Source organism: Barbatula barbatula, assembly GCF_947034865.1.
Source record: "Barbatula barbatula genome assembly, chromosome: 17".
Classification (NCBI taxonomy): domain Eukaryota; kingdom Metazoa; phylum Chordata; class Actinopteri; order Cypriniformes; family Nemacheilidae; genus Barbatula; species Barbatula barbatula.
The window spans coordinates 14,036,436-14,062,699 of NC_136780.1; the positions used below are offsets into that span (position 1 = coordinate 14,036,436).

Consider the following 26,264-nt stretch of genomic DNA (forward strand, 5'->3'; position numbering starts at 1 on the left):
AAGTAAATTTAGTGACATCAACAAAGAAAAAATAACGGAGTCAAATCCTTTTTAACATTTTATTAATTATTTGAAGGGTATTAATGCACAGTTAATACACCAGGGGGAAAAAGAGAGATAATAACAGTTTAAATTCATAACTCTCATCAACCTAGGTAAATACTTTAAAGGACAAGATCATTGTGTTCATTACAGTCATCATTTGATAAGTATTAATAGCTTTAACAGTTTTTAGAGCATCTGAATAAAATGTCCTCTTTTTTCTGCAGACTACCCATTTGCACCCTGGACCAGGGACGTCACTTAAATTTACAGGGTCTGGGACGAAATGTTAATGGGTGGACATAGAGCATGTAAGCAAGACCCCCTTTTCTCATGTCCCGGGACACAACGGGCAAGCTAGAGTAAGTTCAAATCAAACATAATTACTTCTGTTTGTAAACTTCTCTAAGGACGTTCACCGTCAGAATACAGATGGATCAAATTCTAACTTATGAAATCCTCATTTCACGCAACAGTTAAAAGAATGATTCTTTAAAAACTGGAAGGAGGCTCCACTTTCTACAGACCCCCTTTGTACAAAAATCCACAGCACACAATCAAATTCACCAAAATCTCTACTGACACTCCATATTCAAGCCTATTTCATGGGATTACAAGTGCGCTAAATACAGAGATACACACCTACACACACTCGCGCCCGCACACACACAAACCGTGTATATTGTTTGACGAAATGACATTTACTTTGACCTGTATAGAAAAGCGCAGGATCATATGCAAACTGATTAAAGCAACTATGTCACAAACAAGGAAGCAAACAAGCAAAAGAAAGTAAATACAGTTTGCACCAAGCTTTGGAAATCCTATTTAACCTTGCAGTAGTGCTTTCAACTGCAAGCTATTGCTAGATTTGAAAATAAATCTGTTGCAGTGTCGTGATCTTAAAACGGCTGCATATGTGTACGCCACATAATCTAGGAAGACGGGTAATCGAAGCCACACACTAAACTCCTAGCAGAAACTACACACCACCTTTAGTGTCATTAAGATGGCAAATGTCATGTGACAACTAAAACGAACTCTACTGGGCTAAACTCGAAACTCACAACGTACAATTGCTTGTCTACACTAAAGACAGCAACGTTACACCTCAGTGTCGGTACAGAGCCCAAAACATACCTTTACGCAACTACATGCAAGATGATTTTAAAACATGTCAGACTGCAATTCATAACACGACACTAGGGGCGCTGTTTTCAACTTTTCAATCGGTTTTCTTGAGAACGTTAGCTAGTGTCATGGAGAAGCAGCAACACAAGAATACACGTTGAGAGATCGATTGGATGGTGCATTTAATGCATTCTTGCGTACAGTACGTTTGTTGCCAAATTAGCAAACTCAACAACATGTTTTGCGGGAGGAGCACCTCACTCGGTTTTAACATGGCAACACCCATCACATTTTTCTTATTCTTCTTCCGCAATGTTTTCAAAAGAGATGAATGTTTTTACAGACCAAGTAAATGCAAGTCAACCTTTTAAGTGCAACGGGGGATTTAGTGTCAAGCTAAAGAACAACTTGACATTTGATGCATGACACATCGGTTCTAGCACAGGCCAGTTAAAGCTGCAATCCGTCATTTTTGAGGGTTTAAATATACAATCACTTTTTTAAACATTACCATTATTCACAACCGTAAGCTTATAATACGATTCATAAATTGAGTTTTTCAGGTTTCACAGTTTCACATGAACCTGCCATTTTATGTTTTAAAAAGAGATGGCGATGGAGAGGCAACTGTTACGATTGCAGCTTTAAAAGGGGAGTTGCTACAGTATTTCATGTCAGACATGTGGGGCTCCATGGTAATGGTGACTTACTGGTAACTGGTTCACAATTTCATGCGCAACATTCCTTAAGGTAGATTGGCTACTAGCACCTTTTTGCCTAAAACCACAGCAGACTGACCCCAGTTTTCTTAAGCAACTATAAGATTAAGATTACATTTACAAATATTATATAAAATATGTATGTATGCAACCTTGAGCTTATTCTGTTCTTCTTATTAGATAAATATATTTTAATAATTTATGCTTTCTTCCATTTGTGACATGTACTCTAGTAATTTTATGGCATTTCTTCATGATTTCAAGTACCTCAGTAAGAATTATTAGTATTGTTTTGGAATAGATAATTAATTTCTGTTGCAAATTATATATATTTTCTTCATTCTATAGTATTTTATACAAACTGAGGAAGAATAAAAATGATGCTTCCATTAGTCACCTTTATGGCAACTGTTATGGCTTAAAACATCTTGTTTGACATAGATTTGATTTCAAATTGGTATATAGTTCCCTTAAACATTCACTGGGTTTGGATCACAACGCCTTTCCGAACTGCACTGTGATCAGATTAAAAACTGATCTGAGATCTTTACGAAAGGGTGCTGAAACAACACAGAGCCACTCGTAAGGTTGGGAGAATGGAAGCCTAACAGTGCCTGCAAAGTGCAAGATAAGGAGGGACGGGGGGAGGAGGGGTTAAAGTGCAAGATACGCATTATTCTCGATCCGGCTATTATCAGAAGGTTGGGAATCAGTATGTGCTGATTCATTCGTCCCTTTCTAAACAGACGCTCTCTGATTCTCAACCCAAAGTCTTCAGTTAAGAGTCTGAAGCGATCCATCTGATTGTGCTCTTCCAATGCTTTGCGTTATAGTGCGTACACATTACGTACAAGACCTCCACCCTGGCAAAACTCTCTCGCTATTGCATACAGTCACTGAGGTCTTTAAGTGCATTCAACACACATTGCTTGTACTCCACGGAGCAGCTCGGCCAGTTAACAATTCTAAGTTTCGAGCCGAACATAAAGATATTGGAAATGATCTGTGTTTATTTCGTGAATCACGGAAAAATATATTTTTAAGAATCGCAGACTACAGTTTATGCAGCTTTTTTACATTCAATGAAAGTGAATGGGGGCAGGGGCTCTCCAGCTCCAAAAGTGAAAAAAAGAACAGTATCATAGTAGTGTTTCATATGAGTAAAGTCATTTTGGGTGATTTACGGTTTTGTACACTGTAATAAAAAAATTTTAAAAACAGGGCACGAGAAAATTGTAAAGTAACTTTTACGTATAAGAAAATGTACATTTGTGTAAGTCTGCAGTCTATTTCTCTTATTTGACATTGTTTTTAAATATGTGAAAATTCTGCTAATTAGAACAGTAATATTCTGTAAAATTACATATATTTTACATATACTATAACGTAAAAACCTTTTTAAAACACACAATTGATACTAAAGTCCAATTGAAATAAAAAACTACACTGCCTATTTTTTCATTAAATATTCATTGTAAATAGTTCATCAATGTGGGTCATTCTCTTTAAAAAATGAGTGTGCCCTGCTAATCTCCTAAAATCTGTAAAAGCACTTCTGTCCTGTAATAACTATTCATTTTAGATGACGTATATTGGACGGCTTGTGTGGAGCATCCTTTAACTCCTCCCCTTTAACTGTCAGTCTGCTGCCAGTTCCATTTCAAAATGCAACAGCTGTTTTTATACATCCAATCAAATCGCAGATAAAGTTGAAAGCCACGCCCACTATTTTTCTCATTCAAAGTTCGATGTCTCTCGGAAATGCGTCAAAATATGGAAAAATGGGGACTTTAAGACTGAGTTAACTACTTTTACTGTGCACTTTTGTAATTTTTAGAGCTTTAGAGCCTCATCACCATTTACTTTTATCTTACTGATTTTTATTTTATTTTGGGGTAAATTATCTTGAAGCAAACAACCATTTGGAGGACTCAGTGTACTTGATGTTTTAGTGCTAGCTGGAGCCGTTCTGTTGAGCAGCACTAAATGTAGCTGATGCGAGCACTGGTGACATCACAGATGTCAAAGGGCATTCCTGTGCTTTGTTGGAGATCAATTTCCAGCCAACATATTTTAATTCATTTACAGGGCAGCATGTGCCACCACAAACAATTTTTCTATCTGTTTGAATTTCTTTTACACATCTGCACTATTCTTTCTTAGTTACGCACCTGTATGACAAGACCAATACTGGTCTTTTCAATAGGAACCAAAACCCATTTTCATTGTTCTTTATAACAAAAAGCAGACAAAATGAACTACTACCAAATTTCCAAGCAGTTAAAGGAGTCTCTGAACAACTGTTGCAAACTACGACTACTGCAAACAGCCCAAAGAGATGCGAGTTACACAAAGCTATGTGCTCAGACCTCTCACAACTCCGAGCAAGAGACAGGACGAAACCACAAAAGCAACACTATTGCACAGCAGCGCACTGTTACAACAGCCGTCGACTCAAATCCAACCCTTAATTCAGCCGCCACCAACCTAAATGCATCCCAAGAAAAAGCAAACAAAACTATTACCACTGAAAAAGACTGACTTTGTTTTGACCCACCTCGTTTGAAAACGATGGACGAAAATGAATTGCTTTGAATATATTCATATATAGATATAGATATTATATATACACAGCAGAGTATATCTGTAGCAGTAAATTAGCTCACCATGCTAACTGAATGAGTTTGATATTCTTTGAACACAAAAACATGAAACCACCGGACATGTTTTGACGCAGCTAAGCCACAAATTCAGTAGAAATGTTCGTAACTTTGCATCTAAAAAGCTTCTGTGAATGCCTACGTATATATCGTGCGATGAATATCAACCGGAAACTCTTATCGAGCGGACAGCTTTTCAAAATTAACTCTAAAAATGGAATGGAAAAACAACAGGACTAATATATACCATCCGTTAACACACACGTAATGTATATACTTGGCTTAAAAAACACAAAGATCAGTATGAAATCAATACGAGATCAAAACGTTCTACTCTTTGTCATCCTCTCGATCTGCTAGTTCCGTCCTCTGTGTTCTCCTTCATTTCCCAATGTAATCAAGTTTTATTCCTTTACCGGTGGCGTCCCGTCTGATGCTGACGTAGCAAATGCTGTGTTACTCAGTGGTTGGCGCTTTCTTAGGTTTGCCCCGTTTCTTTACAAGCGGCTGTGTGTCTCTGGGTTGGGCCGGACTCACACTGTCCACTGGGGTAGGGGGTGTGATCGGGGTGTTGGGCGTGGGAGTTTCAGAGGCCTGAGGTGGAATCTGAACTGAAGCAGGAGTGAAGCTGTGAGTCTCTGCTGGGATGAAGGTCATCTCCGGGGGATGCTCTTTGGGTTTCCTTCCCCTCTTCTTTCCAGGCACGCCGTTTTTCACCACTTTCTGTAAGCCATTGCTCTCTGGCTCGCTTCTTTTGTTGTTAGTTACCTCATGGGTTGATGCCCTAAACCAGTTCTGTGCATAAAACAAGACCAAATCAAGTTAGGTTTACGTATCTGACAGGAGCTTTGATCCAAAGAGCCTCAGGGCGAAACACTTGACTTCGTTTTTGACAAGTTGACAGTGGCCCTTTTTTAATTTAAAAAACACTTGCGCCGTTGTGTTCAAAGATAACTTTTGTGCACAAAGGCAGACAGGATTCATAGGCAGCGTAACTGACGTCTATTTGAATGAAAAACAAAGAGCGTCTTTGCAATAACTAATCACATATTACAAAACTACGATCCAAATGTCTCGCAAGAAATACAAGACTATTCTCCGACAGGCTTTTCGAACTTGAGACTTCTCGACCAATCAAATTCCTCGGATTTTGTTATGGAAACGACAGGTCTCTGTCATTGGTAAGCTTTGAAAAAGGTGCTTGACGTGGCCCGTTTTTTTCAGAAAAAGACGCTGACGTTGGCTTAAAAAAAGAAGTCAAGTGTGAACACGGCCTTAGAGTGCATTTAAGCCACATTTTTTAGTTTGTGTGTTCAAATTCTGGCATTCAAACCTATGACGTTGCGAGCACCACACACGACCAGTTAAGCTGGAACAGGTTAAAAACTATCAATAAAGGCCTGTTTTTACAAGAACAAATGTTGATCATGATGAGACTAAATATGTGTATTGGAATGATCAGACTTGTTTATGGGGGCAATCATTTTGTTTTGGGCAGGAAAGATACTCATGGCTTCATCAGCACCAAAAAGACATCAATAGTTGATACAGTACTGTCAGATAGGTTGAAGCACTTACAGGCTAAAAAGTTAAGTCTTGTATATATTGTAATATTATGAAATGATTGTCCTGAGTTTACTTTGCTGAACATGTGGTGTGTTTGTGGGAGCGTTTGCTTTACCTGAGAATGTGTCTTGCTGATGTGGTATTTTACGCCGCTCTCTGAGCTAAACTCCTTTTGACAGAGCAAGCATGTGTACTTTCCTATGTCGCCCCCTCCCTGTCCAGAGAGGAATTATAGCATTGAGGCTGATGAAGAATTATAAGCAATATAGTACAGCTCTATTCAAAACCTAGTAACTGACATTTGAGCTATCAAACAAACTAATAAAAACATTACTGGTGTGCACTTTGTGACAAAACAATGGCACTGATACTGTATATGTAACCCTGGACTAACAAAACAATAATAAGGGTCAATCTTAAAAAAATCCTAGATATTAAGATAAGACAATATTTGGCCGAGATATAAATATTTGGAATCTGAGGGTGCAAATAAATAAATAAGAAAATTGACTTTGAAGTTGTCCATCAGAGGTGTTGTAGCGGAGCTTTGCTAAAAAGAAACAGGTTTGTTTTAACGTTCTCTATTGGCTTTCCGCTGTAATGACATTGTGGAGAGTAGATGATCCCGAAAACTGATATTATAAACTATACACAGATACCAGACTTGAGTGGGTAATTCCCAAAGAGCGTTCAGGAGCGAGTGATGTTTGTTGGCGTGTTTCAGGCCATTTTTGTTTGCGATTTGGCTGCGTCCACTCACAAAAGTAAAGTTTTGATATATTTACAAAATATCTTCACGGAACATAATCTTTACGTAATATCCTAAAGATTTTATATCTCTATAATTTTAACCATACGATGTATTGTTGACACCGTACTACTTAGGACTGGCTTTGTGGTCCAGGGTCACATATTTTAAGATATGTCAAAGGAAGTTATATTCAGCCAAGACAGCTCAAACATTCATTTGAGACCGGGACTAGCTTTTCTGTGAAACCGGCCATTTTCTGTCAGTTTTGATTCTATAGGCAGCTCACTGGGTTTTGTGAGACAGCATATACAGACATAGACCCGCTGTAAAGTATACAGAAGACTGTACCTTGTTGCAGTTTGCCAAGTGTGCTTTAAGACCAGACACACTTGAGTAGATAGCCTCACAGTTCTGTTATGGGATGAAAGACACATTTTATAGGAGCACTACTAGCTGTTAAAAAAACAGTCGTAAAAAACAATAAAGTCTCTTACGACATTGGGGCAACAGATGAATCCTTTATCCTTTACTTCGTTCTTCCAGCTCTCCACAGTTTGGGGGCTAAAGCTGGGGAGGCCTGGTCGTGTGTAGTTGAGCTAAAAGAACAAACATGAAATAAAAACAGTGATGGAAAAAGCAGAGATTCAAAGGGGGGGGGGGGGGGGGTTCTAGTTTAATATTTGTAAACCACAGATGCAGAGAATGTGATTATATTTATGTGTGAAATGTGTATAGCGTTTGGAGGCGTGTTTTGAGGAGTGTGTGGTTACCCTTTTGATGTCTGGCACGAGGTCGTCTTTGATGCGCCGTTTCGTGCCCCAGTCTTTGGCCAGCTCGTCCTCTGCGATCTCCTGCAGGTGAAACACAGCCACCTGAGCCGAGCGTCGTCGCACCCTGCCGCTGGGCGTCCTCTCCAAATCCAGCAGCTCATCTGCTTCGGTTTTCTCTTTCTTTCCCTCCTGCTCCTCTTCTCGATTCTTCACCTTCTCGCTGCCCTTCTTCAGCACAGGTCCTTCATCTTCCTGCATCTCCTCCTCATCTTTGCTCTCGTCCTCTTTCCACTCATCAGCAGTGAGCTACATAGAGAGAAACAGTCAGTCAGATAATAAACCCATTGTGTTGACAAATACCACAACTCCCACAATGCTTGCGCAACTTATATAACCAGCATTGGGATTTTTTTCCCAATAAATAAAAGTAAGCCAATTCGAAAGTTCACACATCCTGATTCTTAAAACTGTACAATGTTACCTGAATAAACATACGTAGATGCTGAAAAAGTGAAGAAGCGATAACAGAATGATTTGAATATTTTTTAAGTTACGTATAGCCAAAAAGCAAGACTACTCTGGCTTGAGTCGCCACAAGTTTGCATCTAATCGCATGAACGCAGCATAACTTGTAGATGGTATGAAGTTTTTTACATCCATTTTTATTACTGTAATATTGCTGTGGGTCCACAACAAAAATCATGGACATCATTCAAAGGTTATACATCGTCGCATCGCATTAATACTGTAGCAAGTTATCATATTTGTCTTTAATACCTTGCAGCTCTACCCATCAGAAATGTATAATTTGACACATTGTATGACATTGAACGTCCCTCACCACTTCATTTCTATTCAAATCACATACAAAATATAATCTACTCAATAAAATCTATTATGTGCTGCTTTGGATTAATGTTCGATCAATAAAACCAGTCTGGTAGAGACATCAAAGGTAGTGCGGCGTGATCTGGCCGTATGATCTCACCGTCTGCATGGATGGGGCAGTGGGGGGGTGCTCGGAGCGCAGGTGGTAGTCACGACCAGCTTTGGAGCGATAGGCCTTACCACAATGCTGGCAGAGGAAAATAGGCCTCTCTGATTCACTCACATCTGAGCCGCAGCGTTTCTGATGATACTGATATCCCATCAGACTGGAGAAATGAGCCGAACAGCCCTGTTTGACACAAACATACTTCATTCGGTCACAGTCACTGAAGTGTATGTGCTTACACTCTACACACATGCTTTTAGTGTAATGTAACGCTTCGGGAGCTTAAGCTAATGATTAAGCCTTAGAACAGTAAATTAATACACAGACAGTCTAAAGCTGCACTACATTAACATTCTTCACAAGTCACGAGGAACTACACAGAATTGCTCAAGAATTTCCTCATCTTTTCCCTTCCCCTCTCTACCTCTCTGTCTCCATCACAGTAACCGCAGAGGAATTAGAGTCTGTCTGCAATGGTTTAGGGTGTGTTATACTGGTCTAGCTGGTGGACCAACAAATCAATTTTCATACATGAATTAGGGGTGAGACACTTATCCCACGAGACTGGGTTACCGAGAACGAGACGAGATTTTTAGACTTTAATAAAGAAACCCTCAATGATGAAATACATAGGGAAACATTTTCTTTTACTCACATTAAAGGGGTGGTGCAACGATGTGTCATGCATTCTGACTTCTTTACAGTGTTGAACGTGTCGTATTCTCATGCTTAACATAGTTAACTGGTCAGAAAACGAGTTGGACGTATGACCTAGTATTTCTACGCTCGATACACTCCCACAGGTTTCAGAAAGTTTTTTTCGAACATAACAAATCGTTAGGTAACAACTTTTCTCAGTCCCTTAATAGACAACTCTCCCAGAAAAGCTGCTGCTTTTCAGCCGTGAGCTGCGCACTGCGATACGCCGTAAATACTAGTGCTTTTATGCACGAGGCGATGCAGACACGAGAGACACACGTTGAAACTCGTCCGTCTAGTGCATGTTTACAAAGAAAAACGGTGGGAAAGGGGCGCCCCTGTACGGAAAATCACATTGTCGATAAATGGCCGAGCCGGTGACTGCAGCTCACAGCACGCACATACTTTCTGCAGTTATTAGTGTGTTCTGTACAGTAATGAAAAACAAAATGTGCAGTCACACAAATGCTCCTAAATACCCCTACTGTTTAGTAAATCTGGCCCTATAAGTAGGAGCAGATAGGGGAACAGATGAAGTTTGCAAAGGCAGACAAATATCAAAACACAGAATGTAAGCAAAACACAAAGTGGAGAAATGAAGATGAATTGGGGACAGACAGAATTATTGGTGATAAATTGCTACCTCGTTGGGGCACTTGATTCGGCCCATCTGTTTGAGGATGCGCCGTAATCTCTCTCTCTCCTCCTGCTCCTCCCCAGCCACAACTTCACTGACCGAGGGCTTCGAAATAGGAAATAAGCACAGTTAGACACATTAAAGATTTTCTGAGTCTTGACAAGAAAAGAGATGCAATCACTGAAGGTCAAAGGCTCGGCACTCTGCACCAAAATCTGGCCACTGCATAAAGTTTTTGTAGGGTGATTAAAGTACATTCCCTTAAAGTGTGCCACTGCGACCAAAACCCAAGAGTTATTCCACTATTAACACACACTCACATAACAAAACAGAGTATTGAATGCACTTCCTCATTAATGTTACATACCGTTTCTGAGACATTTGGTTGTGCATAATTTTACATATTTCTTTGGAAAGTATAGCAGATGGCAGAGCTAATTTCCCCACGCCCCTCTTAAACCACTTTCTCTCTTGTTTTTGAGCAGATTCTCACAGTGGTCACATGGGACACTATCACATTATGTGATGTGGTGTTTGATTTCAGTTTTCGCCTGGAATTTGACAGAAAAAATCCACATGGCAGATTAGAATCATTACCACATTGATGGTGAGACAGATTACCGGCAGGAGAGCTGTTAATATCTCAGGAGTGTTGGGGAAATTCTTCCAGTAAACTTTGTTTAGGCTTTGCTAAAGGGCTAGATCTTCTTCCATATGGGTGGTTAAACTTTCAAGGTTAATGGATGCTCTGTGTCTTGAAATAATGCCGAAGGATGGATATGGTGTGAAAATTGTGAGATGTAACTGAGGTCAGAGGTTGATGTGGACTTCTTTGTAATTGTCACTGGATATAACATGAAACGTCTTGGTTACGGATGTAACCTCGGTTCTCTGATGGAGGGAACGAGACGTTGTGTCGAGACTGACATAATGGGGTTTGATTGAATGGGGTATCATCTCCGAATCCAACGAACTTGGTGAATGGGACGACCTTTTTGGGCTGAGGAACTTGAGAGGCACCCTCTTTTGCTGCAGCGTTGTGTCGAGACTGACAGAATGGGGTTCCTGTCGGAAATGCCAAGGTGCTGCGCCGCGTCACGATTTCCAGTGGAAAGACACTGACCGGCCTGGGCGAGTCACGAGTGATCATCCTCACGAATCGTAACCATCCAGTGGTGTGGTAAGGCATCAATTTGTGTGACTATGAAGAGAGGTTCTTACTACCGGCTGTACAGGTGTCCACCGAGGGAAGGTCACAGATTCGCCGAAAGGGGAACCAAGAGTGAGAAAGCATCGGTTGGGACTACCCAAGAAGGGGAGTCACTACATGTGGAGCACTAGCCCAGATACCAGGGTTAACCTCCGGCCTGAGATTGTTATGCCAAGTGATGGCGTCCACGATCCAGTGCGCCAGTCTCTGTTTGGAGACAGCCTCCCTGCTGTCCCCTTACACAGACAAAGAGCTGCTCAGAGCGGGAGCTCTGTGTTCGGTCCAAGTAGAGGCGCAGGGTGCGTACTGGTTACGACAGGGAGAGGGTTGGGACTTCCTCCCAGGGGCAGTGCCTGCAAGTTCCCCACCTGGTCCCAGGCAGGAGTTGTGGGGAATCTGGGCATGTGGCCAGGCTGGGGTCAAGCCCACGTGGGGTACACCAGCTCTAGGCACCCGCTGGACATGGAGAGTGCGTGCTGATCCCCTACCCTCCCGATGGAGTCGAGTGCCGACATGAGAAGCGTCTTCATCATTAAAGAGAGAAAGATCGGGTTCTCCAGGGGCTCAAACAGGGCCTTACGCAGAGTACGGAGCACTGACGGGGGGACTAGCCCTACGCACGGGCCCTTAGGAATCTGCTGATTGGGTCATGCGGCCCCAGCACGACACAGACCGGGGCACTCTGTGCTGCGGGAAACACACCAGGGCGAGAAGGCCGCTACTTATAGCGACAGTCGCATAGTGGTTGGTGCTCTTGCCCGAGAGACCGTGCTCATGACTACGGAAGACTGGTCACTTCGGATCTCCTCGTCCCATCCAGGGGCCAGACATGGAGGTTCCAGAGGTCTGGTCATGGGTGCCAGACCATGCTCTTCTCAGGGGAATCCTCAGGGGGGAGTGGCCATCAGAGTCTGAGCTCCAAGAACCAAGTCTGATTAGGATTAACGGGCGCAACTAGCAGATTTAGATGCTCCTGTGTGGGGAGGCTCACTAGGGGGAAGTACTTCCGCTTGCCATGTGGCCAGCTGTGCCGAGGAGGCCTTGTCAAGGAGTACCCAAGTGGGCAATGGGAGGTTTGCAGGGAGGCAAATAGGGCCAACTGTCCCTGCCCGCACTGCTCCCAATGAGCTGGACCACGGGGGATGGAGACGCCAACTTCCAAGGAGTGAGCTGTCGAGAGATCACGTCGGCAGTCTGATCGAGATCGTCTGGGATATGAATGGCATGCAGGGACACCACCCACTGCTGTCTCCAGAGGAGGACGCAACGGGTGAGTTGCGACATCTGCCATGAACGTATGCCAGCTGACGGTTGACGAACGCTATGCCAACCATGCTGTCTGCAGCACGTGTTTGCCCCGAATGAGAGGCAGGGGCCTCATCGTTGCAAGGTAAGCAGCCAGCAAATCCAGGCAATTGGAATGCCACTGCAGGTGGGGGCCCATCCAGCGGACCGACACTGCCTGCCCGTTGCACTCCGCACCCCAGTCAAGCAGGGAAGCATCTGCCATACCACGGCGCGCCTCACCCCCTGCCTCTAGCAGGACTCCAGCCCGGAGAAGGACAAAACTGTCCAAGGGGCTAGGGTGCGCAGGCAGAGAGACGTGATGGGAACACGGAACATGCTGGAGACCCAGACATGTGACGCAGGTATCGTGCCTTTCTGGCTCGAGGATTGGGCGGTAGCACCCAAGACTACAGTGGCGAGACATGTCTGGTGAAATGTACACGTTGTAGGAGAATTTGCTCTTTTAGAAATATGCTCTTTGAAGACACCGATGACCAGCTACTGAAACGGGAAGTCGCAAACACCTAGACGAGATCCGTTGCTCTGCGTCGTAGATCCAGTAGGAAGAATAGAAAATTGCTCAGCATAAGCCTCGCAGGTTTCGAAGAACAAAAAGGTGATATTTTATACCAGTATTTACGGGGCAGAGTCTGGCGTGCCGTCCCATTCGACAAGTTCATTGACATTTTCAAAGTATAATCAGAGATGATAGGTTCTCAAGTCAAACCCCATTCTGTCAGTCTCGACACAACGTCGTGACACCGATAGAAAGGGAACACTGGACACACTCACCTTAGCGTGGTCAGCCATGCTGTGGTAATTGAGTCCAGCTTTGGATCGGAACTGTTTTTGGCACTGCTGACATTTGAGAGCGTCACGCAGCTGCGGGAGAAAGAGCAACGTTTATGATGTCAACCTCCAAATGTGATATTTTATATAATGTACTACATTTGTCGGTATTCAAAAATATGGTATATTGTTATGTGACGGCCCCTGTGCTATTGTTAATCATCTTTGTTTTGTTACAATTATAATTAATTCACATTAGCATAATTTTGTATCGCTCTTCAAAAGTAAGTTATCCTACAGGTCAATCAGGTCAATTGAACCCGACCGCTCAAATTGCAAACTCATTTATAAGCGTACCATTTTGAATCTGGGTAAGATAAGGACAAGATTGACAACACTGTTTTTTTTAGACGTATAATGTGTCCTATAGTGTGAATAAAATAGCATATAAGATATTTATTTCCATTGTTATTTTATATGGCAAATAAACATATCAATAATATAAAATAATATATTATATTTGTCAACTATCCATATGTACTTTTCACCAAAAAATGTATGAATTGCAGCTTTTAAGAATAATGAAGATGATGTATATAATACCAGAGTAGCAGTGTTCATATGCAACAGCATTTTCTAATATTAATCAGAATTCAGTATGTAAACCTCATGTAAGAGCACTGACCCAGTTACCATAACTCGATTAAAACCAACATAAAAAACTGAGTCCCACAAAACCGATCACAGCTGCCATTGATTTCACACAGGTCTGAGGTAGAGGCCAGAAAAACTACAATTACTTGTGACCCCGCAATAACACACACCATTAATTCCCCTTTAGTGGACATGTCGTCATTTTAATAGACTTGTGCACTATACGACGTTTCTCTAGATGTACCCTGGGTAGGGCCGCTCGCTGAATCTCTCTAATCAATAAAGTGTTCCTAATGGTTCCCTCCGGGCCGGTGCGCGGGGTCCTGAGAGAGAGGTGTCTAATTGCACGCCTGAAACACTTTCCGTTTTCTTTCCTCTGTGGTTTGGTTGTATAAACAACAGAGGAAAGTCATACATTAAACATTTTATACTCTCTCTTCATTCGTGACCACTGTGTGTTGTACTTTGAGGAAGTTTGGTACTGTGAATGCTGTTTAGCAAGCGGGAAGTTGAGTGTGTTAATACTACACACGTATGTCAAAGTTGAAACACTTTATTTTGAATGTTTCCATCGATACTTAATCTGGAAAGTGTTATCCAGGTAGCTGGACTGATATGTGGTGTGACCTCTGACCTTCTGACAGATCTCCATGTGCTTCTTAAGGCCCGGCACGGTCTTGCGGGTGACGACAGAGCAGGTTGGGCAAACCACCTCTCCCCTCTCAGAGATGGTGTTCTGCCATTGGGCTTCAGCAGGGGGCACTAAAAATTAAGAAACATCTTTATTTATAGTGTTTTTTACTTCTATTATATTTACCTTTATACTTTGTTTTCTCAATTAAACTATATTAAATTAATATTTTGCTTTATGAACTTATTTTGCACTCCTTTGGCGTATAAATGTGACCAACAAGACTGTGATGTGATATGAAACATACAGAGAGAGAGAGAGACCTGAACTGATAGCAGTAGATTCTTTTCTAGTGGCTGCTGGAGCTGACTGCTTCCTTTGGGACTCGTCTGTGAACAAAGCCCCCTCCGCCCTTTTCATCCGGCCTGCTTTCAATTTCTCCTCCACTTTATTCATCCCTGTTTAACACAGCACACTACAATGAGAGCAAGTAAAGACCACACACAACATAAAAAAACACAGAAATGGCAAATGCACCATGGTTTAAAAAGAACCTGTTAAAGAAGCATGTACTAATCCTCTGGTAGTTCAATTCAATTCAATTTTATTTATATAGCGCTTTTCACAATTTGCATTGTTCCAAAGTGTTGTGGTGCTGTGTGTCTCAGACTTTTATGGTTTCAACAGGAAATGAAACACTTTTATAATATAACTATTAGCACCAACAGAGATAATTACTAACAAATGGCATACGTTTCCTCAGAAGTCTTAAAGGGTGTTTATCTAACAGAGAACTGGATTGAATTCTGAAAGTCTGACAGACCACCCTCTGATATTGTTAAAAGGCTAACAAAGGTAATTGTGTGGCAACAAGTCTTCATAAAATGGGTCATGGCAACCCAGAAGAAAATACTTTCTGTTCTTTATATTTTACCCCTGAATTTGGAGTTTCTTTTAATATTATAAAGGCAGTTGCAAGGAAACTCTTAATGGCTGCTAGGGCGTGGCGTAATGATCCTTAAAGACTGATTGGAGTAAAATGAGCCCGCCTCCTTGTCTTTATAACACTGTGATGCAGTTATGTACCAAATCTTTATGTAGTATACTATAGTAGTAATATTTTTCATAGAATGGAATTGAATAGAAAGCCTTTAATGTCATTGTATATTTAGCATACAACGAAATTGGAGGACTGGTGTAAGAAAGACAAACATGATATCACGGACAATAAACAGACTGTAGACTATACAGTGCGAATGTACACAAGATTTTATTTGAAATGGGAAGTAACAGTAGTGATTAAGTGATATTGTTGCTATTATTCCACATATATATATAACAATAATAATTCATATTAAGTAAATCCATTGATATGAATATTGATGGTAAAAGTTTGCACTTTCAAGGTGATATTGCAAATTAAATCCTGTCATTAAATGTTGATATTGCACATTGACAGAAAATGAGATTGGAATTAAGTAAAGTAGCTGTAGTTAACATGGCTGAAAATATATTTTTCCATGCAGAATTACCTTCACCATTTAAGTCTATGGGGCTCTTCTGGGGGTTCTAACGCCCCAGGGGTACAACTTAAACACCATTGTTAGGTTCGCCCTTACAGAGCGTGCCAGCCTCTTCAAATGCTGAGCCCACGCTTCTACGAAATCCTCCCTTGGAGCTATGACCTGTCAATGTTAACTCTATGGGATTTTTCGCCTGTTTCCCGCCGGCCCAACGAAAATCGTACACCTTATAAAAGTGCTTATAAAAGTCACAGCGCTCCACTCATCTCACGGGTCTACAACAAACTGTGTGTGATGAGTTACGCACCGAAGTCTTGTCCAGAAAAACTAGAATAAGAATGTGCTTGCCTTGTGGTGCAGCTCCCCCTCAGGGCTCGTTGAGCACTTCATCCAATTATTTAAAATGTGTCCCAGCAGCATGTTTACTGTTATGACATCTTGTGGACAATTTGCATTTGATCTTATTTTGAGAGACACCAATAATCACCCAATGCTACCTTTATAACCGGGAACAGTGCTGATGCCAGAACAGCATAAACAGGCAATTTTAATAATAATTTGTTGTTCAAAAAAGTTGTTTAAACCTATAGTAGCTATTAAAACATGAGTGTGTTTGGTATTGCGGTACCTTTCAAGCCAAACGTTCCTGAAATAGACGGCTGCTCCCCGGTGAACTTCTTTGGAGTTTTCTGCTTCCTCCCTGGCTCAAATGGAGAACAACAACAACAAGAGGTCAAACATCTCAATAGAAGGACAAGGAATTGTCGGTTTGTATGCTTTTTTTACGTCAACGCCAAAGATATGTAAGGTAATCTGCAATTTTGTGTTATAAACAGAGATGGCGATGGAGAGGTAAAAGTTAAAGACTGCAAAAACATACCTTGACAGACATGTGGTATATTTACATTTATAAATGTCCTTGATTCTGATTGGTCAATAGATGTTTCATTGACGATAAAGCACAGCTACGACCACTTCACCTGTTTATCACTGCGCAGCATTCTGTTGCTGTTCACAGTTGATCAGGGACTATTTTTTCAAGCGTTTTTTACTTCATGATGGTTGCATTAATACAAACTTTTGGCCTCAATATTTGCATTGTACACATATTTACACCACTTGACCATTGCTGAAAAGAATTGGCTACATTCAACTAATAACATATTGTTATAAGCTTACATTTGTGAAATAGGGTAAAGAAATGAGACCGTAATTGCTAATATTCTAATTACTACTAAATAGACGCAAGAAAGTCAGCAGCCTTTTGTACCGCTTAGCGTAGCTAGCTGCTTCTTTCAAAGGAAAAACTTGCAGCTTGGTAAGCTAAAGTTTAAAGCAGTTTGACAAACGCCGCTCATTCCGAAGACTCAAACTTCATAGCATTCGTGTACACGGCCCCTACGTTTGTTTTTCCATGTCGGAGCCAGAGGGGAGAGCCATGTTTGTGTGTGGGGTGGCAATAAATAGCGGCCTCACAACGAGGGCCGCGCCAATATCTCGACACACTGCGTCTCTGCCAGACAGAGACAGAGACCACAGCCGCCACCAGCAACAACAGAGACTTGATGACCTGAGACGTATCTGAGACAGAGCTCTACACACTGCTGCTTAAAGGGCCAATACGCCCTTTCTGACAAATGTCAATGACTCAGTGTTGAGGGCATTCTGGGACGTGTTAATAAGGAAGGAAATGGAGGACATTCTTGCTTCCAAAGAATTAAGTGGGCGAAAAAAGGAAACTGTATTTTTGAAGTCATATATTCATCCGGGGCTCGAGCCCGGGAAAGACTTAGAAGGTCAGTGGGCCTACTTTTCTTGATGGAGGAATAACTGGTTAGGTGTTACCAATGAGTTTCTGTAGATGGGTTTGATAAAATATTTCATGTTACTGATGTAACAAATCAACAGACATTGTTGAGGTTTCAGAATTTTAACACATTATGGCACACATTACATATACGCAAACAAAGAAACACTAAAGGGATATTTTAACCAAAAATGACAACTCGTCATTTGTATGTTCCAGAGGAATCCAACCTACAACTCTTGGCACTGTTGATGCAATACTCTACCACTGAGCAATAGGACAAAATGAGACAATCCTTGCAAAACTGAATGGAACACAACACAGCCCAACATGGGACAGTAATGGTATCATACCATGGCTACTTAAGTAAATATATATATATATGTACAGTATATATTAGGGCTGAGTATGGCAAGGGCCTTGCGATACGATACATATCACGATAGAAAAGTCACGATACAATAGAATCCATTACACTCCAGTAGACGCCATTATAGTTTCAATTTAAACCACTTAAATTTCCATTAAATCTTTTAAATGTGTTTTGGGCAGGGCTCTATTGTTTTTCAGCAGGATGCTGTCCAGTTTGATAGGGTTAATGTCAGGTCTGTCGAATTTCAAATAAAAATATTGTTTCATTTTGCATTTATTTTCAGAAAATGGAAACTGGAGAAACAGGTGAAAACAACAGAGAAGATCACCAAGGTGAAAACCAAGGTGTTCTAATTTCCGTGTAATTCCTGAAGTACGCAAGAATGAGAAAACGACATCGTAAGCATGCGTATTAGGTGTGGGAGTGTGTTATGCGCGTGTACACCAAAACACAACAAAGGAGAAACAAATACAACAATGGCGGATTACATGGGTTTTTTTATGCTGCGCAATAGTTTGTTAACGCTTCTCCAGCAAAGTGTAGATTTACTACACCAGTGAACCACCAGCGGAGACCTACAGCAAAATCTTAACACTCATTCACGGCGACTAAGAGTTTTTAAACGGCGCTTTTGGATCAGACCCGGGAGGACGAGTAGATGGTTGTACAACTTTGTCGATGGCGTTGTTGACTAGCTTCAATGGAAGGAAACCTTTCGAATGTCCAAACTTTTCACCATCTTGTTTGTATATGTGCGCACGCTTCTCTTCACTATGAATGAGGAGAAATGCAGCGCTCTGTATTGTATGGTCTCTTTAGCGGCGGAAGTCCGCCTTCCAATAAACCGTCAATCAATTGTCAGGGATTCGGTTATTTTTTCTTTACAAAGTGATATCGTAATCCGCATTTTTGCGGATCTGTCTAAACGCGGATTGTTTTAATAGCGGTGTCTTGTGTACGTGAAACTTTTCAAAACCGCAAAAGAAAAAGTTTTCAGTTTGTCATTGTGTAAACGTGGCTTGAGATTTGATTTATATACAACAAATACTGGAATGAACACATCTAGAAATGCTTATTTGAAATTTGGACATGGTCGCTTATTTTTTTCACGGCTGTATATACTGTATATATATCACCACAGTCTTTCATGGTATTACACAGTACTTTGAAAAAATACCATGGTATTACAATAGTAAATATTCAGAGAATCACAGAACACCCCGAATATTAAAATCTTAGTGTGTAGCAATCTTACTGTGCTTCATTCTTTCAGGATCCTCCTCGGGGTATGTTGGGGGTAGACTGTCCCCCTCGCTTTCACTGCCCCCAGTGTCTACGGACGTCCCCTGCTGCTGGGAACTGTGCTGCTGTCTCCTCTCTGGTCTTTGGGGGGCGCACTCTCCATTCTGTGAGGGCTGAGATACCTCCTGGGTCTTCTTCACCTTGAAAAATGCAGGCGACGGAGGGCTGTTCTCTGTGGGCCTTAGGGGAGCGAAGGGAACAAAGGCTATTACAGGCAATGCACGGAGGACTGGTACCATAGTAATACACGAGGACATCACCTGGGACTTAATGATCGCCGTGTGGAAAACAAACCACCTCCTGAACTAAATCATTGTTGTTTAGTTTCTGAGTTAAATTGTTATGCCAAACACTTTGAAAGTGGCTATTTAAATTTAGTTCAGAAATGTATCATGAATGCAAATGAAACACAAGAAAACCAATAAGGAGCAAAATGGTCAACCCTTTAAGAGATACCTGTATATGAACATTTCTTCTGCCTGTGAAACACAAAGGAAGATATTTTGAGAAATGTCTCAGTGGTTTTGTGTTCATACAATGGGGTCAACAGTGTTTGGGTTACCAACAATCTTCAAAATATCTTCTGTTATGTTCTGCATAACATAGGAAGTAATACAGGCTTGAAATGACATGAGATTGAAAAAAATGATTTTTATTCTTATTTTTATTGTGGGTGCACTTTCCCTTTAAGGCTGTTTCAGAAACGGGGCATTGACATTTCATACCTTTTTTTGGCATTGCCCTTCACAAGGCTCTTCTGCTGTTTGGATTCAGACTTGAGATCGGGTTTGGTATCCAGGGTGACCCTGGACTTGGTCTCCACGGTGACCCTCTCTGGGTGGTTCCACAGTTTGTGCTTTTGAAGACGCACCTTCGTGGCAAACACAGCCTCACAGTATGGGCATCCGTGACTCAGCTTCTCTGCTATGGTCGCCTGAATGACACACATACAGTAATATTGTGTCATTTTAAGTGATGAAAGCATGCGAACAAGATGGAACATATAGTATAAAACTGAGCATTTTTAAACCTAGCCTATAATAACATGTGCACGACAAAATGAAAGTGTTAACATACGTTTTTCTGTTGATTATGTTGTTGTAAAACCACTAGACGGGTCATATACTGGTACATTACATTAAAAATGTATTCTAATCAGGGATTTTTGGGATAAATAATATTGATTTGAAATATTGGTTACACTTCAATATAGGGGGCAATTCTCACTATTAACTAGTTACTAGTAGCATGTACATTATGTTTATTAGTACTTATAAAGCACATCCTAACCAATACCTAAACCTAACAACTACCTTACCAACTATTAATGAGCAAATTATATTTGTAACAAATGCAAACGTTTCCAGTAACACTTTACGTTAAGGTAACCTTTATGAAAAATGTATAAATGTGTTAATTAATGGTTAATAATGCATTTACAAATGCATTATAAAGCAGTTATAACTGCAAGAATAAAAAGGGGGATTCTAACGAAATACCTGCCAAATAGTGAGCAGGTATAAGAAAAATAACATAACACCCTGCAGTGTCCAGTCTGACAGCCTATATTGCAAACAACATCAAGATAATAATAAATCGGCTTTCAAGTCAAATAAATCATGAATACATACAGTTATTAAGCATTTATAACATGAGAGTTAAACATGGCTCACTATTTAGCAGGTATTTCATCAGAATCCCTCTTTTTATGCATGCAGTTATAACTGTTTCTTAATGCATTTGTGAATGACTTTTTTATTATTAATGAACACATTTATAAATGCTTTATGAAGGATACCTTAATGTAAAGTGTTACCACTTTTCCTTTTCGTTTTAAATTGGACAGTTCACCCATGAAAATTCTGATATGATTTACTCACCTCAAGTTGTTCCAAACCTGTTTACATTTCTTTGTTTGGTTGAACACAGAGAAAGATATTTGGAAGAATGTTAGCAACTGAGATGTCCGGGAAACAATTGACTAGCATTAAAATAATTATCAAAGGTGACCCAAAACGCCTTTGTTTTCCTAAATTCTTCCAAATATTTTCTTTTGTGTTCATCAAAACAAAGACATGTTTACACGTTTGGATCAACTTGAGTGTGAGTTAATGGCATAATTAAAATTTTTGGGTGAACTGTTACTTTAAGCCAAGACACAATTTGTAAGCAAATAATTTTTATGACCCGGTGTTGTTGTTTTAAGACTGGTGTTATCTAGGAATAACATTCCTTTGCATGACTGACCAATCAGAATCAAGCATTCCAGAGTGCTGTGCAATACAATTTTATGTGCTAATGTCAACAAAACAATTAGCCACGCTTTCACTTCGTACTATTATATTTATTATGCATATTTTAATTATTTCACAAAAAATAATTCAAAGTGATAAAATAAAGAAACACTTTGTGAAAGACCTCAACTTGAGGATGAATAAATATAGAGTGTTCTCACAACTTCACTGAGAAGATTTTAGCGAGCTGTCAATGAGGTGTGCGTTAGCGTGCTAACAGTCTAACAACAACTGTTAGCAGCATGCTGGCACTCGCACTGGGACTACAGCTTTTAAAATATCACTTAAATTATTTAACAAATAATATAATCATTCAATGACTCTTTAAGACAAAAGTGTCTGAAGTGTTCTACATTTTTAGAAGTGTTTTGTTACAATCGCTGTTACAGCAGTTTTGTCCAAAACTGGATTTTAATGCACGACACGGAGGCCAAGAACCACCCATCCAGCCAATCAGAATCGAGTATTCAAACAGACCTATTGCCTTAGTATTGTCTATTAAGTTTGTTAGCCCACTTAGAGTATATGCAGAATTCTGCTGGTTGTACATGTGTTTCGTGGTGTTTTCTTTGGATTCTTGATCTTACCCCTTGGCATCTCTGATAATGATATTTAAGTCCATAAATACTGGGGAATTCCAGCCAGCAGCCCGAGCACGGACATTTCACCCTGGAACAACTTTTAAACTCCTCTTTCCACTGAACTATCATTTGAGCCTGCAGCCAGAGAAACACAACACAAACACACAGTCATTAAAAAGTATTAGCATTCGATCTACACACACTGCGCTTCCTTTATGAGATGTTTTTCCTATAAGCACAACAGTTGGAAATCATTTGGAAAGTCCCCTTACTCATTTCGCAAATGGCATACAACAAATTTCCCGAAATCCCACACTGGCTTATCTGCACGCCGCCAGCGTTAGCCAGAGAGAATAGTTTGTGGGTTTACTCACAGGAATATTGCGCAGTTCCTGCACCTCCACGCGGGGGCGCCCTTTCTTCTTGGCCTCTGACTTCTCATTACAGGAGGAACCTGAGAAAGAGCCTTTAAAGTCACGAAACAGAAAACACTTCTGTTACTTTTGTAATGTGTTGCATTTTAGGTTATTTTATACCTTCATTATATCAAGATGAAATAGAATTCATTGTGATGGGCCTTATTCATCAACACGTCTTTTATTTTATTTATTTTCCTTCATTATATCAAGAAGAAATAGTATTCATTGAGACAGATCTTATTCGTTGACCCTTTATTTATGTATTAATTTATTTATTATTAAGATTTGATTTATTATTTAGATTTGATTTATTATTATTATTCCTTTTCTTTTCTTTTCATTGTTTTTAATAGTATTCAATAAATACTATTTATGTTTTTATTTATTCGTTTCATTTCATTTCATTGCTAGAAACCTTCATTATATCAAGAATAAATAGTATTTATTGTGACAGGTCTTGTTCATTGACCCTTGTTTTATTTATCAAAGACCCATTAACCATTTTTCGAGATAACCGATCATCCAAGAAACTCCCCCCAACACCTAACAACGCTGCGTATGTTTCAGATGTGCCCTCTGGGACTTTAGTGAAGCTGAACGAACATTAAGAGACACAGTCAACTGCAGATTCATTCTGCGTGCAAATTAGCAGCTTTGCTTATTTCCTGAAAGTCCCGGGAGAATAGGAGGCAATATCATGTGTTGGTTTCTGTTTAGAGGAGGTCACAGAAGATTGCCGCACATGCATACGAACGGTGGCAAGGTCAAACTTTTAGCAAACTGCAGCTAATTACACGCTTATACTCCATAGAGGACTACTGGCTTACAGCTGCTAAGCAACGAAATAATAAGGACACTTACAAAGTATTGTCTGCAGTGAGCGTGTGTGTAAATGAGAGTGATCGTGTTTATAAAGACCGATCACAGACTTGAGTAAATCAACCATTAATCTTTGACACGGCACTATAAGGACACGCTCCCTTTAAAGAGAATTTGGAGAATTCAGCCATTATTATCTCACTGTGCATTCAAACATGAATGAAGCTGACTGGAACTACCTGTGCATTAAACCGTTTCAACGCACACCTTCCAGCCAATCAGAATGGAGTATTCAAACAGATCCTGGTATAAAATGTAATATGGCGCATCACATTTTTGGCACATGAAAAGCAATGACATCGCCTGGGCCTTAGGTTAAAGAGCTTCACCAAAAAGAATAGCTTTATTATTTGTGTTGAATGTTTTATACTAAAACTATTAAATTGGCGATTTTGTATCATAAAATGTATCATGAATGCTAAAGAAACAAAAGCAAACCAACCAGGAGCAAGACAATACATAAAGAGAGTTCACAAGTCATTCAAGTTTGACAAAAAGGTGAGGAAATGATGGAAAAAATTAAGGGTGACCCGGTATAGTAGAAGATTCGATGCTTCGATAGGAGGAACCTGATTCGACTAGCAATCTCACAGTCGAATCTTCGCAGAGGTTTAATGCAAAGGCGATCGTGCCATTTTGGTGGGGAGTGGCGTAGCAGACGGGCACGCACTGCGCTGCTCAAAACATTATTTATGATGTAAAGAAATGGGACATTTATGGGGTTGGGTACTGAAACCCCCGGCGATATGAGCGCTAGGTCTGGCTATGACCCAGTGCAGGATGGCGTCTCTCCATGTCTTCTGTGCTGTGAGAAGCAGCACGTTCCGCACGAACCTGCAGATAACTCGCAAGTGAATGTGCAAAAAAAACACTTACTGAATGTTTGGGCATATAAATATGAATGAACACTTTGTCTGTAAATGCACGTAAGACTTAACTTTGCACTGCATGTTTCAAAAAAATTATAAAGTTATATTATTAAAAAAACTCTACATATAGCAAACACGTTGCAGATTTTGGAGCTTGTCATTCTCTGCACTGAAAGAGTCCTCTTTTTGGACTGTGCATGGTAAGATGCTTTATTGCATTCCTCCTTTACATGCGATAAATAAAGTAACTTTATTGGTAGTTCATTGGTAATGAACTGGTATTCCCGTATATAAAAAAGAAATCATTATTATCAAGAATTGTTTTATAGTTTTCAGGTGTGATCTGCACTAGTAAGTGGCAGAGCATTGTTACGTGAATTTTTAAGGAAAATGTCAATTAATTTGACTATTTGTGGCTTGTGTTTTGAATTTAGGTTCCCCTTCATTTCAGACATGTTGTGTAAGATTTTTATTTTGCACATTGTGACTTGAATCTGCTAATTTTAATTTATTATAAAGATATATTCTGTTCGAAAGACTCTGTAAATGAATGTTTGTTGTTGTGCTGCACTTGGCGCTGTACCCTTGTTAACCACCCGGTGTCGCCCCCACGCATGCGATTTTACCATCAGTCGACTACAGGCAAGACGTGACAATTCTGATTCGACTATGTAAATCCTTAGTCGAAGACCCTATAGAAAAAGATATTTAGGTAAACTATCCCTTTCGCAAAATCTAAAGCTGGACACCTTCTGGTAAACAGACGCTCATTGGCATGCCTGTATGACTTTGAATATTCACTGAAGAATGCAGAAAGTAATTTGCCTTTGAGATAAAATAAGGAAAGTACATGAAATAATTATTCTTTTCTGGGTGACCTTTCCCTTTAAGGATCACACACACTCTCTCTCTCTCTCTTTCTGTGGGTGTGGAGGGCAGGCTCTTTCACTGGCACTCTCCTCTCTCTCACAATTAGCCGTGTCCTCCATCACAGCAGCCCTGCGTCTCTCCACAGAAGCATGTGGGAGGGGTGAGCGCTGCGAGAGTGAAGAGGAGGGGGAGGAAGGGTCTAAGACCAGACAGCGTGCTAATTACATGTCACTGATTCCCCACTATCAGCCCTTTATTCACATCTGAGCTGTAACAGTGGCTTGGCTTGCTCTATATTTTCCTCCTCCCACCGATGACCCCGTTCACCGGGGCTGGTGGAGTAGGCTGTGTTTGCCGACTGAAACCAGGCGCTTTTGAGAATCCAGAGCAAGACATGAGATCAAAATTGATCCTACTGACGTTCTTAATCAAAACTGGCCGTGATTCATCAGCATGTTAAACACGTGGGGGATAAGCAACAGGCAATATTATGTTGTCCTTCTTGTGACATCCAATCAAATCGTAAATGATAAAATCAGACCCCACCTTCTGTAATAGAACTTACTCCCTGCTGACAAAAACAATAGAAACCATCACAGAAATTCTAATGGATCTAATGTTTATAGTGGGAGTTGTATATAAATGGGTTAAATGGAAAGTGTCTGTGTTGGGGTCTTGGGGTGGGATGTTTTCTGATGGATGGGAACCAATAAAATACCATTAAAGTGGAGGTAACATGCTATGTCAATGCTATGCTTAACATGGTCAATTTGTTGAAAAACAAGTTGGACGTATGATGTTGTATTT

General features: G+C 40.5%; 1 protein-coding gene across 3 annotated transcripts in view; it reads right to left on the minus strand.

The window, feature by feature from the left end:
• Nucleotides 1-3,784: 3,784 nt before the first annotated feature.
• The window catches only part of znf512b (zinc finger protein 512B), a 47,690-nt gene continuing 25,210 nt past the window's right edge, over nt 3,785-26,264 (minus strand). For 2 of the 3 annotated variants that reach the window (XM_079477383.1, XM_079477384.1), the window contains exons 3-17: nt 22,795-22,886; nt 22,427-22,555; nt 20,271-20,479; nt 19,499-19,725; nt 16,692-16,763; nt 14,864-14,998; nt 14,544-14,671; nt 13,259-13,348; nt 9,976-10,074; nt 8,628-8,816; nt 7,640-7,945; nt 7,364-7,465; nt 7,218-7,280; nt 6,234-6,332; nt 3,785-5,347 (exon numbers count right to left, since the gene is read on the minus strand). In XM_079477383.1, coding sequence (XP_079333509.1) covers nt 5,009-5,347; nt 6,234-6,332; nt 7,218-7,280; nt 7,364-7,465; nt 7,640-7,945; nt 8,628-8,816; nt 9,976-10,074; nt 13,259-13,348; nt 14,544-14,671; nt 14,864-14,998; nt 16,692-16,763; nt 19,499-19,725; nt 20,271-20,479; nt 22,427-22,555; nt 22,795-22,886 — 2,279 coding nt within the window. In that variant the 3' untranslated portion in view covers nt 3,785-5,008. The remainder of the gene's footprint in view (nt 5,348-6,233; nt 6,333-7,217; nt 7,281-7,363; nt 7,466-7,639; nt 7,946-8,627; nt 8,817-9,975; nt 10,075-13,258; nt 13,349-14,543; nt 14,672-14,863; nt 14,999-16,691; nt 16,764-19,498; nt 19,726-20,270; nt 20,480-22,426; nt 22,556-22,794; nt 22,887-26,264) is intronic. The other variant, XM_079477385.1, reaches the window with a different exon arrangement.